This window comes from Gorilla gorilla, chromosome 9 (assembly GCF_029281585.2).
Source record: "Gorilla gorilla gorilla isolate KB3781 chromosome 9, NHGRI_mGorGor1-v2.1_pri, whole genome shotgun sequence".
NCBI lineage: Eukaryota > Metazoa > Chordata > Mammalia > Primates > Hominidae > Gorilla > Gorilla gorilla.
Window position 1 is genome coordinate 122309808 of NC_073233.2, and position 17943 is coordinate 122327750.

Here is a 17943-nt window from a genome sequence, read left to right on the forward strand (position 1 = left end):
AAAAAAAAAAATTGTACAATGCATCTTTTTCAGGAAAAAAAAAAAAAATCCTGTTAGCCACAGAAAACCCCGTGCCAGATCTGCCCACTGGCCACTCTAGCATGGTAAGTGGTATTGCATAGCCAACAAGTAAATACTCCCTCCACCACTACATAGTTAGGCAGTTACTAAAATTCTCTGCAAACTAAGGCCTGAAGGCTAAATCTAGCCCTCTGCTAGTTTTGTAAAGTCCTCCAGCTAAGAATGGTTAGTACATTTAGAAATGGTTGGAAAGTAAAGTGGTACCTTTAACCTGTTACTGAACTGTGAACGGGTTCAGCAATTAGCTTTTGCTGCAGACTTATGTTTCTCAAACCTAAAATTATAAGGCAAAACAGCTCTTACGTGCCACACTTATAGGGTGGTAAAGTCATTTCAACAACAACTTAACATTGTTTGAACACCAGCATCTCAAGCTGCTTTATGCCTTCCTATCTGTTAAAAGTTAAAACAAGAAGCAAGATCTCCGTACCCACACATATTTGCAGTAGATAAATTTTACAAGCTCAAGGTAGAGTTCTAACAGTGTCTTTTAGACCTGGACATAAGTGCAAAGAATATGTTCACAATTCAAAGTCCATTTAACTCTGCAATTGAGGAGCTTCTACTTCAATCGGAAGCAATTAATTTGCAATGTAATGACAGGCTAAAAGGCAAATATCAAGAGAAAAATGTAATAGAATTTTATAAATGCCTTCCCAATGATGAATATGTTCAATTAAAATCATATGCCTGTGGATTCATATCAGTATTTGTCAGTACCTATCTGTATGAAAAGACATTTTGAAGATGAAATACATAAAATCTCATTAAAAATCAGCATTTATAGATGAGCATTCGCTATTGATTTTGATGATAAAGAACACTTAATTTTGTACTTCAGTTAAGTGAAATGGTATCCCTCCAAAAAAGAATTTCATCTTTTCCTTGAAAGCATTAGCACTACAAAAAATTGTATTCAATTAGTGTTATACTTTGAATTTCATTTGAACAAATTTTGTGAAAGTTTGTTTTCTCTCTTGTTATGTAAGTATTTACATAAGAGCTTCGATTTTTACTTGTTGGACCACAAAGTCTAAAATATTTACTACCTAGGTCTTCAGAAAATGTTTGCCAATCCCTGTCATAGCATGATTGTGAGGATTAAATAAAAGAATCCTTGTGAAAGTGGTTAGCAGCAAACTAGAATATAACTTTTTTTCTTTTTGAGACAGAGTCTCGCTCTGTCGCCCAGGCTGGAGTGAAGCCGGTGCAATCTAGGCTCCCTGCAAGCTCCGCCTTCCGGGTTCACGCCATTCTCCTGCCTCAGCCTCCGGAGTAGCTGGGACTACAGGCGCCCATCACCACCCCGGCTAATTTTTTTTGTATTTTTGGTAGAGACGGGGTTTCTTTTCTTTTCTTTTCTTTTTTTTTTTGAGACGGAGTCGCACTCTGTTGCCCAGGCTGGAGTGCAGTGGCACGATCTTGGCTCACTGCAACTTCTGCCTCCCAGGTTCAAGCGATTCTCCTGCCTCAGACTCCCAAGTAGCCGGGATTACAGGCACCTGCCACCATGCCTGGCTAATTTTTGTATTTTTAGTAGAGATGGGGTTTCACCATGTTGGCCAGGCTGGTCTCAAACTCTTGACCTCAGGTGATCCACCCACGTTGGCCTCCCAAAGTGCTGGGATTACAGGCGTGAGCCACTGCGCCCAGCGAGACGGGATTTCACCGTGTTAGCCAGGATGGTCTCCATCTCCTGACCTTGTGATCCGCCCTCCTCAGCCTCCCAAAGTGCTGGTATTACAAGTGTGAGCCACCACGCCCAGCCAGGTATTGACTTTTTTTAATCCATCATCTATTTTGGGCATAGGTTTCCAGGGGTTTTTAAAATTATAAACAGAAAAATGTTAAATGCATTAAATATTTATGTTCATAAATATTTGTCCACATCTTGGATTAGGATCTAACTTTAGGTTGTATTCCTAGCGGCAGGTTGATTTCAAACTGAAGTAATCCTTTAAGAAAAATTTATCTTACCTTGTTACTCTTATTTGCCCAGGCAACTAGATAATTGTAGACCAAAGAGACTACAATTTATGCCCTTGCCTTCCTGACATGTTGTATTTTTGGATTTTGATTCCAAGGAGACATAGCCTATCCATGAAGGTTATTCATTCATTCAACAGGCATTCATTAAATATCTACTCTTTGGGCACAGGATAAATTTAGACATGTTGCCTACCCTCAGGGAGCTTCTACAGAGGAGAGATAAGACATAGATTACACCTCTATCCCTGGAATTAGCAGTGAAGTCTCACCCAAATACTTGAACACAGAGTGAGGAGGTGCCCTCTGCCTTCCCAGCTCTGTCAGTCAATATAGTTCATTTTTTGCTTAACCTGGTTAAAATAAGTGTGTTCTTTGAATGTAAGGAGCCATTTACTAATCTAGATGGATAAAAGTTTAACCAACAGAAAATGAGAAGGACAAGCAATTTAGTTAAGGGGACTAGAATAGGCATTGCCACAGAGGCAGAGAAGAACAGCAACCACCTGGGGGAATTAAGGAGGAAAGGCTGGCAATGCAGCTTGGTCACATTATGGAAAGTCTTAAATGTTTTTGGAGTGTGCAATGTATGAGAGTTGCACTGCTTCAGTGACTCTCAGGTCTTTGGGAAGTTGAAGGCAATATTTTCTTCCTCTGATAGAAGTGCATTTTGAAGTAGGGCAGCCTTCAGATATTCTAGTGAAATAAGGAGCCAAGTAAACTGTTACTTTAAAAAGAAAATACATCATTAGCATTGTTAAGAAACACTTGCACTCACCTGTATTCATCAGTGGATGTTCCTAACGTCTGTCATGAGTAATAATGCCAATTTTGATCCTCAGTGCCTAGGGAATCTGCAGCTGCATGCTTGCCTCCCTTCTCCCACCCACTTGCCAAAGACATTGATAGGTATGGGTCATCATGTGCAGTCAAGATAGGGTTGAACCTTATCAAACCAGGAGTGAGAAAACCAGCCCATCTGCCTAATTAGTAACATTGTTTGTTTAGAAAGAGTCTCCCTCTGTTGGCCAGGCTGGAGTGCAGTGGTGTGATCGTAGCTCACTACATTCCTCCAACTCCTGGGCTCAAGGGATTCTCCCACCTTAGCCTACAGCCTGGGACTACAGGCCCGACCAATCGTGCCCCACTCCTAAAATTCTGGAAGCTTACCAAAGTCTGACACACTATATAAAAATCCATTTCTAGTACCTGAAAAATTGGATCCATTAGGGAGCCAGTGGAGCTTTTTAAGTAAGGCATTTCTAATTATGTTTCTGTAGAAGAGAGGCTCCCCAGGAAGGCAGTAGTATGCAAAGATTTTAAATTTATGGACAAATAAATTTGTGAAACACAAGTTGAAACATCATCAAACAGGTGTCTTTTTCTGAATCTTTAACATGCCCTTACACATTATGACTCCCTAAGAAGGTGATAAAGCATGTGCTTGTCAAATTTATTGGCCTCATGCCTTTTTTTCAAAGGTGTATCTTGTATTTCTAGTGAAAGTTCTGTAGAATATACTTTGGGAAACACTAAAATATTAGTTATGTGATCAGAGATGTGCTTTAGGAATATTAATTTGGAGGCTACACACATTTAGGATGAAGTAGAGAGACAGAGGCAAAGAAAACAGGCTACATGTCCACGTAAATATAGTCTAGGTGATGAGAGTGATTACAAAAAGGTAACATAAATATATTTTGAATTTCAATTGGGCAGGACTTTGCAACTGAATGGAAATAGGCAATGAGGAAAGGACACAGGTGGTACGGAGTCATAGGTATTCAAACATACATTTTGTTGGCTAGAAAAATTGGTACACTCTTCATAGAAATTAAGAAAACAAAAGCTGCACCTTAGTGGGATCTGGATAAACTTACCAAGGGAATGAAAGACATACAATTAATTCTGCTGGAAAGAAAGTTGAATCTTACTCTTTCCTCCTATCGGACTTTTCACCCTCCTTTCTTCTTTTCTACCTTCTAAGTCAGCCCTCTTAAAGTTACCTTTATCACCAGATTGGCTACTGAGGGAAGCAATCTCATTGGTCTTTTTTTTCAATCTCCCAAATGGATATTAAAACAACACAAAACAAAAATAACACAACTCTTCTTTTTCAGAGTTCTTAAAACCGCTTTTTAGGAGTTTTAGTGCTGATGAATAGAGGAAGTAAATATCTTATTAGGGCCCCATTTCAACATATGCTAGCCAGTTGCTTAGTATGATGTAAGAAGTAGAGGCAGTAAAAACAAACTGAAAGTTACAATGGCTTTTTAAAAACTTACAGAAGTATAATTGTTTGGGACAATTCTTAGAAAGCATCTATTTTAGAATGACAACATGCTATGTTTAATCATTGATACTATATAAAAATTCATTTTGTGCACTAATATATGGATGTTTAATAATATGGTCTGCTCTTGGGAAACTTAGTTGTCCCTGCTTTAGATAATTTAATTAAAAAGGGGTTTATGTTGGTTTGTGCTTCTACAATACAGTCTTTGTGACTCGAGGGTCACATTGTAACTTGAATGCTACTGCAGATGTTAAGAACAAGAATTTAGATATCCATTGACTCAGATTTAAAATAATGGAGCATTTATGTGAACAAGGTTCTCTCTTGCCAAACAAAACACAAACCACACCATTTTCTTGTTTACTGCACATACACTATTATTCAACCAAAGCCCTATTCTTGATGACCCCATTCCAGAACAAACAGAAATGAAGTCACTCCCACTTGGTCCTCCCTTGCTCTTGAGCACTTTTGTGCACTTTTGTGTACTTTTGTTCCTTCATTTCACAAATCTCATCCTCTTTTCCCTCATAAGCTAAAAAATATGCTTCCAAGGCATATTTAGTGCTGAATCATTTTGTAGGTGATAATTACATGAGCCAACTGGTCTGCCTGTCACCTCGGCATAACTGATGGCACCCTCTTCCACTCCCAAGTGCCCTCATTTGCTGATATGGTCACCCGATATGTCATACCTAATTTTTCTCTTCTCATCCCCCAACTCCCCATTTCAACTTTAACCGAGTTTATTTTTTAAAGCATAGGATTATATACTAAATGGGAAAAAATGAAGAAGTCATCTAGTCATATTTCGCACTATGAGAATTCCTTTGACAAAATCCTTCACAAGATTCAGCCTCTCTGAACTTTCTGGCAGCTAATTCATTACCTTTTGAGGTGGTATTTTCCACTACTAGGCATCTCTAAGTTTTAAGAAAGTCTTCTTTATCTTCAGCTTTAATTTTATTCTTCTTCCCCAGTCTAACACTCTGTTTATAGTTTGGAATTCCTTTCTCAACCACGGGTTTTTGTAATGCCCAGATTAAGCCATCCCTTGTATATTACAAACTAACTTCTTTTTAGTTATCTGAAAAAAATATTAGTTATATATTATCCTTGGGAAAATTGAGAAAATAGTTACTCAAGTCATTTTTTTTGCATTCAGATGAGGAACCTCATTTGAAAGGCTGCAGGGCTCTATCATTTACTAGCTATATGACCTTGGAAAGTTTATCTCCTTCACGCTGTTTTTTAGTAACAAAATGAAAGTAGAGTACCCCTCTTATGGGCTGCTGTGAGAATCAAATAACATATAAAGTTCCTTAGGAACACATACTTTTATCATGTTTACCACTTTATTCTAAGTGCTTACCGCAGGCAGTAGCAGGTACAGAGTAAGTTCTCAATAAATATCTCTATAAACAATAAAAGTCCTAGCACACTGACTTGCACATAGCACTCAATAAAAGGTAGCTATTACTATTCTTTCAATCATTCTTCCTATGATCTGGTTTCTAGAATTCTCACTATATTAATCACCCTCTTATGGAAGCTATCTTGTTTACTCAACATTCTTCTTAACATGTAGTTCTAACAATTCAATACTATGTGGTGTATGGAGATTTTGCTTTATTTGAAGATAATTATTTTAAGGAAGTCTAAACAGACAAGCGTCTGCTGGGAAAAAGCTAGTCTACCTGCTTATATAAAGAGCTGGCACTTACAAAACCCATTAGCTTTCTCACAATTCCACCCTTTAAACATTGGGAAATGTATGGTTTAAGAGAACAAAAATATCAGCAAATAAGGAGTGATAAGCCAGGTAGGAGAAGAACCAGGATAGTGCAGTATTATGATGAAAAAAAAAAAAAAAAGCCACTGCAACCAGTACTTATGTTTATTGCTGTACCTAATAAACAGCCCAGTGTGGTGATTCCTATTCACTTAGTAGCCTCCCCATCTAGAATATACTCCGTGATCTTTCTTGATGGCCAGACTGTGTAAAATTCATACACAGTGTTTACTACAGGGATCCCCAAATATTGTTAGTTGAATGAATAAACACACATTTCAAGGAGGGCACTACAGTGAGTAGATGAAGTTTTCCGAAGGAGATTGTACAACTAATGTTTTCACCAGTGTATTTTAGGACAGCAGATTCAGATTAAGGCGCTGGGACTGAATGCAAATAGTAAAATTACAAATATAAAGTAAAAATTTGGAATCTTTGCCAAAGTAAGGAATAATAAATTGATTTAATAATTTGAAAGAACTGTAAGGTTTAGGTTTTGTTCTTATTTTTAGTGCGACTGAGATTGGAGTTTGTAGACATATCTGAAAAAAGTGAAGGGGGAGATGGAAGATGGTAAATGCCAAGGAAAAGATGGAAGGATAAATCAGTGTAATAAAAAGGAGCACTTCTTTTTCGCCAACAGAAGTAAAGGTAAAGGTTAAGTGTCTGAGTTAACGAATGGATTGTTGACCTCTGGGGAGGGTGGTCCCATCAGCTCAGCTTTGTGACGACCTAAGAATATCCCTTCCACACCTTTCCTGATCCAATCATTCTGGCTGCATAAAACCACCTAAATCAATCAACTGTTACACTTCCCTTAGTGCTAGGACATATTCATATAACTCCCACGTATTAAATGAAAATACATCCATCTAAAAATAAAACAACAAGATTGCTGCTACACCAAGAAAGGATTTTAAAAAGGCCTATTCACAAGCTAAGTGAGGGCCAGAGGAAAGGTGTTCGTTTAAACTGAAATTCGAGCTGCGATAACACCTCCTAATGCAATCAAACGCTGTTGCAGCACACTTCTTAGGAGATCGGGTTCAACGGCAGGGATTGGGTAAGGTGAGAATCTGGCTTGGCGGCTCCGGCCCCGGCCATCTGGTTCCCTCCCATTTATAAAGCGTGTTGGGCTCCGGCCGCCACCATTCACTCGACGGCTCTCGGCCCGAACGCTTGGTCGCACCGCCTGCCGAGGTCCTGGATGAATCGCTTCAGGCCTGGAAACGAGGAAGCCGTCTCCGGAGACCATCGCCAAAGCTGACGCCCGCGGTCTGAGGTCGCCGTGGGAAGAGCGGTAGGCCACCCTGCTCCTCTGATCACCGGAGGACAGGGACACATTGTTCAGGGCCATATTCAAACACTGCCCGCAGTACTTGCGTTACGTCCCTTGGTCAAGGCAGGCCCTTCGCGGCTCCCCAGATCAGTCCAGCCTGTGTCGGACCCGATGACTAACCACACCAGAACCCATAACTGAGCCTGCGGAAGAGCCAGAAGCCGCCTTGCCTTTAACGAGGGTTACCCTGGCGAGCATGCGCAGACCGTCCGCGCACGTCGTCGCCCGCTGAGAGCAAGCGCAACGGACGTTTACGTTTGTGACGCCAGGGAGCGTGAGGACGTGGGGCTTCCGTGAATGCGCAGTGGGTGCGTCGGCCACGACCTTTTGGCCAGGTTAGGGAGGGGGCGACGCTGAGATGGGGGCGGCGGCGGCGGAAGCGGATCGCACTCTCTTTGTGGGCAACCTTGAAACGAAAGTGACCGAGGAGCTCCTTTTCGAGCTTTTCCACCAGGTAAGCGGCTGGGTTCGGCCCTTTGCCTTTCGTTTTCCGTCTCGCCTAGGGCCTGGCCAGCGGCCACCCCGTTTTCTTTTCGTAGCCGTCAGGGGACCCGACGGGTGGCTGTTTGGGGGTGAAAGGCGGGTCTGGGTTGCGAAACGCTCGCTGGGTGTCGCTTTCCTGGAAGATCTTGGTTCGTTTAGGCCGAAAGTGACGACTAAAGGTGGTGGAGGGATCCTCGATCAGGTTTCCCGTGGTAGAGATCCAGGGGTCCTTAGGAACATAGTGTGTGTGTAGGGTCTTCGTTGAGCAGTGCTTTTTCTTATCCTTCCTGTTCTCATCTTCCCCTTAGGATAATTTGTCTTTCGTTTATCTGACTGGGAACTTAATATTTTAGTTTGTGTCTGTTTTCCCCTAAAGTTTGCTTATCAAATTGCAGCATTATTAAAATATGTAAAATAAAATGGTTAAGTACTCCGTAGAAAAACAGCATTTTAGTGTTGATGTATTAAAAAGTGTGAAAAATTCTGAGTATCCTATTCCCCCCATCCCTATCCCCTAATAACTGGTATTGTTTGATTAATCAATACAAAAGTCAGTTTTTAGTTAAAGAAAATCATTCTCTTGTTCTTGATAAATGTTCATTTTCACGGAGGGGCAAAATAATGGCGATTGGTCACTATGTTAAGCCATACAGTGCTGTGAATTGCAAAAGTGATTGTGTTTCCAGTTCCTTATGGCCCCCTTCCCCAAATAAATCTAATGTTCAGTCATAACTAGGATGTTTACTGTAGCCAAAATGGAAATCCGTGCATCATTTTCAAAAGAAGTTTCTGATTACGTTTCTGTTGTTTTTAAACTTTGTCATATCTTATTTGTAAAATTTGAGTATTTTCCCTTAGTTGCTTTACTTAAATTCTAAACACCTTTTTGTTTGTAGGCTGGGCCAGTAATAAAGGTGAAAATTCCAAAAGATAAGGATGGTAAACCAAAGCAGTTTGCGTTTGTGAATTTCAAACATGAAGTGTCTGTTCCTTATGCAATGAATCTACTTAATGGAATCAAACTTTATGGAAGGCCTATCAAAATTCAATTTAGATCAGGTAACTGCCCAATGAGGTTCGGGGGGCATTGTTTCCTGTTGTTTTTAAATTTATTATTCAGTTTTAAAGAACCTCTTATTTGTAGATGAAACTTCTTTCTTAAGCATTGTGAATAGCAAACTTTATATAGCAAACTTTATATATCCCTGAAAACGGGTAACATTGACACATGGATTTTGAAATTAGAATTTTAAAACTGAGCTTAAAGTTTCATTTTGGGTTAGTGAAAAGAACATAAACTGTATCACTAAGAGAGCTGGGCTTGGGTACTCTGAAAAGAGCTAGGTTTATTTTCTGAAAATACTTCTCCTGGCTGCTTTGTAATTTTATATATTTTGGTTCTTGATCATGTGAGGATGAAACTGTCCATGTATCCAGTCTTACAATTTAGGGTGGAGATCAGAAAATTATGGTCAGATTGGATATTTATGGAGTGCTTTGTTTTGCTTATCTGATATTATACACTTATAATTTTCACCCCGATGAAGCCGTAAAGCAGTCTACAGCAGCTTGAGATTTTTTTTTTTTTTTTTTTGAGACGGAGTCTTGCCCTATTGCCTAGGCTGGAGTGCAGTGGTGCAATTTCAGCTCACTGCAACCTCTGCCTCCCGGGTTTAAGTGATTCTCCTGACTTAGCCTCCTGAGTAGCTGGGATTACAGGTGCACGCCACCACGCCTGGCTAATTCTTTGTATTTTTAGTAGAGGTGGGGTTTCACCATGTTGGTCAGGCTGGTCTCGAACTCCTGGCCTCAAGAGATGTGCCCACGTCAGCCTCCCAAAGTGCTGGGATTACAGGCGTCAGCCACCGCGCCCGGCCAGCAGTTTGAGATTTTTCTCTTTTAGATTGTGTTTACCTTTTTGGAGTGATTTCAAGTGGGGAAGACAAAATTTCAAATTAGATTTTCTATCAAGAATAATTTTTCAAATTGTTTCATTTTAGGAAGTAGTCATGCGCCGCAAGATGTCAGTTTGTCATATCCCCAACATCATGTTGGAAATTCAAGCCCTACCTCCACATCTCCTAGCAGGTAATATTTCTCACTTATTGTTAAGATCATTTATCAGGAATTCTTATAGGGAATAGCCTCAAAACACATGAGGAAATAGTCTCCATTATTCTCTTATCTCTTCATTCTGCCGTTATTACTTGCCTTTTGGGGTTGTTGTTATGTATCTATTCTAAGGGGGCTATAGACAAACACATTGTATATAGTCCCCTTAGAATAGATACGTATATAACTATTTGTTCATTTGTAGCGACATAACCATACCCACATATATGTACAGTACATGTATACAGTTGAAACAAAATTTCTCAAAACATTATTTACCCTCACTACTTGGATTACTTACTATTTCATTTAAAACATTTTAAAATTTATTTTACAGTGATTAATTGGTTGTTACTTACAGTTGAAAAATACCAGTTAGTCAACAGTCTATTGGACTAAGAATTCCTAAAATTGGATTCTAGGTCTGCATCTATCAATTGTGTAATCTTGAGCTAGTCTCCTTTCTTTAGTCCCATCTCCCCATGTGTAAGGAAAATAAGTTGAATTAAATGATTTGTAAAATCTCTTCAGGTACTGAGTATTAGAAAATATCATATTTACTTAAATGATTTTATTTGCTTTGGGGAGGTTCATATTTTACCAGGGACAGTTTTTCCCGGTATATCCATAAAGGTATTTAACAGTCATTTAAGAAAGATTTAATAAATACCTGCCATATGTCAGGTTCTTCACCATATCTTTTACATATATGATTTCATTTATTCCTCACAGCAGTTTTATGAGGGTAGGGATTATTTTTATCTCTACCTCTTATATGAAGGGAAATGAAAAATGGAGGTTAACTTGCTCAGGTTCAGTGGGCTGGGATTCAAACCCAGGCAGTGTAGTGTGATTGAGCCCAGCCACTATGATGTATTATCTAGAGGAGCTCAAAGTCTAAATGAAGACACATATATATTTTTGTGAATACCTGTTCAATTACTGTAATAAGTTCTCTAAAGAAAGAGTACAAAGGGCTTTGAGAACATTTTAAGAGAAGGAGATGATATAGATGAATGTGGAACTGAAAGAAGCCAGTGTACCTAGATCATAATGAATGAAGATGGAGAGCAGTAGGGGATTTTGGTAGATAGGCTGGAGAGGGTCTTTTAAACTATAATCAGGATTTTGAGATTTTACCCTAAAATGGAGTAGGAAGGCAGTGAAATGTTTTAGGTAGGGTACTGATAGGAACAAGTTTATATTTTAAGAGTTGTTTGGTTGCAGTGGGAGAATGGATTGGAGGGGACAAGAGTGAAAATGGAGCAGTGAGGAAGCTTTTGGTAGCAAGGCATTGATGTTGGAAGCTATTGATGGATGAAGTTGATAGTTTAGATTAAGGTGGTGCCATGAACTGGAGAGAAGTGGATGGATATGAAGAGATACTAGAAGGTGGAATAGTGAGCCAGCAATAGTGCAAAAAGTGTACCCTCCCGGTGTTCTTTCTTGCCAGCTGAAATTAATTAACAGTGTTTAAACATTTCTTGGTAAAGTTGGAATTTAAAGCACTTCCAGCCTCTTTAATGGAGTCTTCAAAGGCATCCTAGGTAGAGGAAAATAAAAAGTTTTCCTTCTTAGAATTTCTTGGGGAGAAAAAACCAGGTGCAGTGACCTATTCGTATAGTCCCAGCTACTTGGAAGGCTGTGGTGGGAGGACCACTTGAGGCCTTGAGTTTGGGACTAGCCTAGGCAACATAACAAGGCACTCTCTCTATTTAAAGAATTTCTTTGAAAAAAAAAAAGTACAAGTAAATACTTTGGTTTTAATCAAAGGCTAGAGAGTTTATAATTTTTATACTATAAACTAAATTGTACTCCCCCCCCAGCATACAGATAATATAACCTGATTTGAAAAAACCCAAAATTAAAATATCCAAAGTGTAAGACCAGCCAATTGGTTATTTGATTCTAAAGACATTTTAAAATAATTTAAAACATTTTTAAAGTGAGGTTTTCTGTAGAGCAAGTTATCCCTTTCATAAATAGGGAATAAGGTATAAATCCTCAAAAGTAATATCCTATGTATGTTACAGAGCTCTTAATTCCTTACCTCCCAAAACCTCCTTCTCTTTTCTGTCTCGGGAAATATCTACCTAATTGCTCAAGCCAAGTCTAGATTTGATCCTTTGTTTCTTCCCTCATTCCACATATCCAGTCAATCAAATTCTTTTCATTTTAGTTTTCAATCTAGGTCTTTGCATTAGCTCAGGGACTGACAAATTATTTCTAGAAAGGACCATATAGTTAATATTTTAGACTTTGCAGAAGATACTGTTTCTGTCTCTGCCATTGTAGCACTAAAGTAGCCATAGATAATACAAAAACAATGGTGTGGCTATGTTCCAGTAACACTTTGTTTAAGGAAAACTGAATTTGGCAGTTTGGCCCACTGGCTATACTTGCTCACCCCTGCACTAGTCCTTCAGCTGGGAAGTTTTTGCCTCTAGGTAACCTTGGTGTTCAGTTCTAACTACAAATGTCACCTTTTTAGAAAGGCAGTCGCTCACCAGCTAAAAGATAGGGGAACCTCCTATCTGTTTCACTTCCACTTGATCTTTAATCATACGTTTTATCACTTAAAATCATGAGAAAATATCCTGTTGTCTGTATTCTTATTCTAGCTGCATGAGAGCAGATACCTTTTCTGTCTTGTTCATTCCGACCTTTGAGAAATGTGTTCTGCTCATGGTTGTTAGTTAGTAAATATTTATTGAATGAATGGTTATATGTTGGTTTTCTTTTTAGCAGGTACGAAAGGACTATGGATAACATGACTTCATCAGCACAGATAATTCAGAGATCTTTCTCTTCTCCAGAAAATTTTCAGAGACAAGCAGTGGTAGGTTGACTATTTTTCAACTTGAATTGCCAAAAAAAATTCATCCTTAGTTAAAATGTTCACATTGTATCAAATAACTGGTTTTTAATTAACTTTGTTAAGTTGGGGGTTTTATTCCTTTAGTCCTCAAGGCGTAAGTGAACTTTTTACATAACTTTTTCTCAAATTTTTGTTAGACTAGCATGATTTGTAGATTGAGCACTCATTTTAGTTTTCACTGGGCTGAAATATATACTTAAAAGACTGAAGATAAATAGAAGTAAAACTGCTTTTACATTTGTTTTTCTTTTCAACCATCATTTACTCATTGTCTGATGCTCCTGTACCCTATCCTGAGTGACTTATCATAAACTTGGGTCTTCTAGACCAGTTCCATTTTAAACTTAACCTTTTTTTTTTGGTGGTGGTAACATCATCATGAGACTAGGCTTAAAATCTTAGCTATCTTTTACTGTTTCATCTTTGTCATCATTTGTTCAAGTAGGAAGCTGTTGGTAACTATTTGGTGCCTAAATCATGATCTTGACTTGTAGTCCCCAGGCTTTTGTATTTCATAGGTCTGCAAAATGAAATATAGAAGTCAAAATAAATGTGAGAGACCAGTATAAAGGATGTTAACTTTTATGTACATATTGCCTATTTTTCTAATTTTACCGTAGACTATTAAAATAAAAATGATCATATGCTAATATTTATCCAGAGGCAGAATTTGGGAACCACCGGTCTAGTCAATTATGCCCCCATTTTCCCCTCACTAGTTCATCTTGCACACCATTTCAGAATTAATATTACAATTCTGTTTTGCTTATCTTCCTTGCACATTGACTTTCCATTGTTTGTAAGATGAAGTCAGATTCCTCTAGCCCAATTATTAGGGATTCTTATTGTCTGATTCCAGTAAACCCTGTAGCCTTACCTTTAATTGTTTACTGCTTATTAAGATCTGAAGGCCGGGTGCGGTGGCTCACGCCTGTAACCCCAGCACTTTGGGAGGCTGAGGTGGGTGGATCACGAGGTCAGGAGTTCGAGACCAGCCTGGTCAAGATGGTGAAACCCCGTCTCTACTAAAAATACAAAAATTAGCCGGGCGTGGTGGCACATGCCTGTAGTCTCAGCTACTTGGGAGGCTGAGGCAGAAGAATCGCTTGAACCCGGGAGGTGGAGCTTGCAGTGAGCCGAGATCTGTAATCTGTCTCACATAATTACTTGGTATTCTATGAACCTGTTCTGTGTTTCCCTGTTATTTTTGTTTGTGCAATTTCCTTTTCTTGGCATATCTCCCCCTTAAAATATTAAAATATTCCATCCATTGTTTTAATACCCAGATCATATGCCACCTTCATGAAACCTTTCCTAATGATACTGATCTCCTGATTCTTTGTTTTTTACACAGTGATTTTGCATTATAGTCATTTTGTGTGACTTATTCTGAGTTGCATTCTTGAGGACAAAGAGTAGTATTTATGTATATATATGTATCTTGTAGGTATACATTGGAATGATTGAAGCTATTGTACTGCTTTAGTTGTGGATCCATCTAGGCAAGAGTGACTTTATTTTCTTTCATTATCTGTTAACTGACCAAATACATATTAGCTTTGATATCTAGAAGTATTAACATTTCCACTTTTCCTATTCCTCAGATGAACAGTGCTTTGAGACAAATGTCATATGGTGGAAAATTTGGTTCTTCACCTCTGGATCAATCAGGATTTTCACCATCAGTTCAATCACACAGTCATAGTTTCAATCAGTCTTCAAGCTCCCAGTGGCGCCAAGGTACACCATCATCACAGCGTAAAGTCAGAATGAATTCTTATCCCTACCTAGCAGATAGACATTATAGCCGGGAACAGCATTACACTGATCATGGGTCTGACCATCATTACAGAGGAAAGAGAGATGATTTCTTCTATGAAGACAGGAATCATGATGGCTGGAGCCATGACTATGATAACAGAAGAGACAGTAGTAGAGATGGAAAATGGCGCTCATCTCGACACTAACACATGTTAAAAGGACATTGTTTTTATAGGGTCATTTTAGGCCCTTTGACTAAGTTGATACGGAAATACTTTGTTGAAGAACTGTACAGAGCAGCTTTACAAGTTGTCACATTTCTTTGTACATTTTTTTAAAGCTACAGTTCAATACAAAATGAATTGCGGTGTTATTACATTAATAACCTTTCACCTCAGGGTTTTATGAAGAGGAAAGGGTTTTATGCAAAAGAAAGTGCTACAATTCCTAATCATTTTAGACACTTTAGGAGGGGGTGAAGCAGGTATTTTAATTATTTGTTATCTTTTTGTATTGCAAGAAATTTCTTGCTAGTGAATCAAGAAAACATCCAGGTTGACAGTCTAAAATGGCTACTGGTATTTTAGTTAATTCAAAAATGAAACTTTTCAGTGATTCACTTTACTAACATTCTATTTGAGAAGGCTTATTGGTAAAGTTTGGGGATAAAGGCATTGCTTAACTTCTTATATAATTTAGATATAAATTCTGTGACATGCTCTTGAGCTTTACCCTAGTTGAACATACATGTGTAGATTTACACATACTGTTTCATTCTAAAATTTAGAAATTGTTCATTAAATCACATTTGAGGTATAAGTCACTCAGGAAGTTAAAATATCTCTACACGTATATTTTTACATTAAAAATACAGTGTTAGCATAAATCCCCTTTTCAGGAAGAACAAAAATGTCAGTGCATAGTTAGATAAAATGGTAAAATGTTTTACTGAAAGCATACTTTTTTGGAAAAAAGATTCATGAAGCCTTTAAGTGCTGCTTCTGTCAGTCAAACGTTAAAAACTTTAACATTTTCAAAGTGCCCAGACTGTGTACAAAGACACATGTAATGGAGATTGTACAGGTTGTTTTTTTGTTTGAACCTTTGAAAGAATTTAATCTTAACGTTTTCTAATTTTAAAATTTTAAAATCTTGTTTAACAAAAACTTGTATTAAGATACTGTTTTCATTTCATTACAGAATTGTTTATAAAAGTTCATTTGTTGAAAAATAAGGATCCTTTTTAATACCACAGCATTTGTACTGTTCCTTTTTAATATACTGAAAATATAAAAGGAAGGGTGTGTGTGATTTTTTTTTTTATGTCACTGACTTCAGGGACATTGTACACAAAGAATTACTAACATACTTTTATTCACTGATTGCCTGCTGTTTAGAATATCAGTTCTTTAATTTTGAGCATCCTGAAATACATCTTTTGTACATATAGAGCATGATGTTTCACAATCAGATTTTCAGTGACCCCTCGATTATAGTTTGGAGTACTTTAGTTACCCTCAGTGGTCTCTAGGAGTTAAAGTACACTTAGATTTCCTGTTTATAAATGAATTCAGTTTTTCTGTATCTAAGTAAATGGAGCTATTCAACTACTCACTATAGAATTAAGATAAACAATTTGTTTGCTTAAGCATTTTCACAGAATTTGTTTCCAATGAGATTATTATTTTTGGGTATCTTATCCATATGAAAACTTAGTAGGTTTGTAGATGTTAACAAAGATTAATACTGCATGTTTGTTTTTGTTTGTTTTTTTTTTTGAGACAGAGTCTTGCTACGACACCCAGGCTAGAGTGCAATGGCGGGATCTCAGCTCACTGCAACCTCCATATCCCGGGTTCAAGTGATTCTCCTGCCTTAGCCTCCCGAGTAGCTGGGATTACAGGCACCCACCACCACACCTGGCTAGTTTTTGTATTTTTAGTAGAGATGGGGTTTCACCACATTGGACAGGCTAGTCTCAAACTCCTGATCTCAAGTGATCCACCTACCTTGGCCTACCGAGGTGCTGGAATTACAGGTGTGCGCCACCGCGCCTGGCCTAATACTGCTTTATTACAACGTTATCTGTGGGTCGGATCCTTTCATATTGGTTAACAGATGACCCTGACTCAGAATAATCTTTTTCAATGGCTTTTTGAGGGAAGCTTGTGAAGTTCTGGTGAATCTTCTTTTTCATTTCACTTTCAGTGAGCTGAAAGTAACCAAACTAAATACATGTATTGTGTAAAGGGACAGGACAAGACAGCCTTAAAAAATTGAATACAGTTGGTGAGACAACTCAGAAGTACAGGTTAAGCATCCCTTATTCAAAATGCTTGAGAAGTGTTTTGGGTTCTGGAATATTTGCATTAATGCTTGCTGGTTGAGCATCCCAGGTCCGGAAATCCAGAGTGCTCCAATGAGCCTTTCCCCTGAGTGTCACATCTGTATTGGCACTCAAAAAGTTTCATATTTTGGAGCATTTCAGATTTCAGATTTGGGATGCTTCATCTATATTGACAGCTGCAAGAACAGAAAGGAAGAAGAGATTATTTTTGTGGGAGAACAGTTTCTCCCATAGTGTTTCCTGTGGAATGCTAGTGTCTCATAAGGTGTTCTAAAAAAAAGAAAAAAAAAAATCAAATGTGTGGAAGCCATTTTGTGTTACTGTGTGACTTTCTTTTACTCAAAAACAGCACCATAAAATTTCTGACAAGTAGTATAGGTAAAGAAATCCCTTTATACTTAACCTAGTATTTTCTACCTTTCCCCATCTAAAATAAAATTTTTATACCACTTTCTAATTATGTTGTGTGTGCCCACTTTCCCCATACCTACTGCTACCATCTTAGAGTAGGCAATTTTCTCAAGAGGATTATTCCAAGAACACCCTAATGTTTTCCTGCTTCCAGTCTTCTTTCCTCAGATTTATTCCACACTCTTATCTGTCACTCGCCTGAATAAAGCTTCAGTGGCCTCTGACTTAAGTACAAAATTCTCAACTTAATATGACCCCTATTTGGCATGTGCTACTTCAGTCTCCTCTGATGACTTCCCCACTTTAGTTCTCATAGTAACTGTCCTTCACTGCTCAATCTATGCATTACTTCCTTTAGAAAGCCTTTCCAGAGCTCTGAAATCCAGATTCAGTGCCAAGTTATGTATTCCCCAAATATCTTTTTCTTTTATCATAGCCTTTAGACTGTATTATAATT

At 38.2% G+C, this 17943-nt stretch overlaps 2 protein-coding genes across 3 annotated transcripts; one reads left to right on the top strand and one right to left on the bottom strand.

The window, feature by feature from the left end:
• The first annotated feature begins 6689 nt into the window (after positions 1 to 6689).
• On the top strand, positions 6690 to 16027 carry RBM7 (RNA binding motif protein 7). Of its 2 annotated transcripts, none has more exons than XM_031015885.3 (5): positions 6690 to 7948; positions 8874 to 9036; positions 9978 to 10065; positions 12835 to 12928; positions 14572 to 16027. In XM_031015885.3, exons 1-5 carry the CDS (start codon positions 7853 to 7855, stop codon positions 14932 to 14934), a joined length of 804 nt encoding a protein of 267 aa, XP_030871745.1. In that variant the 5' UTR covers positions 6690 to 7852; the 3' UTR covers positions 14935 to 16027. The 2 variants fall into 2 exon arrangements, with proteins under 2 accessions (XP_030871745.1, XP_030871746.1); XM_031015886.3 differs by having other exon boundaries at positions 7274 to 7948; positions 12838 to 12928.
• On the bottom strand, positions 7048 to 7512 carry C9H11orf71 (chromosome 9 C11orf71 homolog). The gene has a single exon (XM_004052163.5). It carries the CDS (start codon positions 7510 to 7512, stop codon positions 7123 to 7125), a length of 390 nt encoding a protein of 129 aa, XP_004052211.4. The 3' UTR covers positions 7048 to 7122.
• Positions 16028 to 17943: the final 1916 nt, after the last annotated feature.

Coding starts and splice junctions, on each gene's coding strand:
- C9H11orf71 (XM_004052163.5), bottom strand. CDS start 7,512: ATGGCCCTGAACAATGTGTCCCTGTCCTCCGGTGATCAGAGGAGCAGG.
- RBM7 (XM_031015885.3), top strand. CDS start 7,853: ATGGGGGCGGCGGCGGCGGAAGCGGATCGCACTCTCTTTGTGGGCAAC. Junction 9,037..9,977: donor CAAAATTCAATTTAGATCAG/GTAACTGCCCAA, acceptor GTTTCATTTTAG/GAAGTAGTCATGCGCCGCAA. Junction 10,066..12,834: donor ACCTCCACATCTCCTAGCAG/GTAATATTTCTC, acceptor TTTTCTTTTTAG/CAGGTACGAAAGGACTATGG.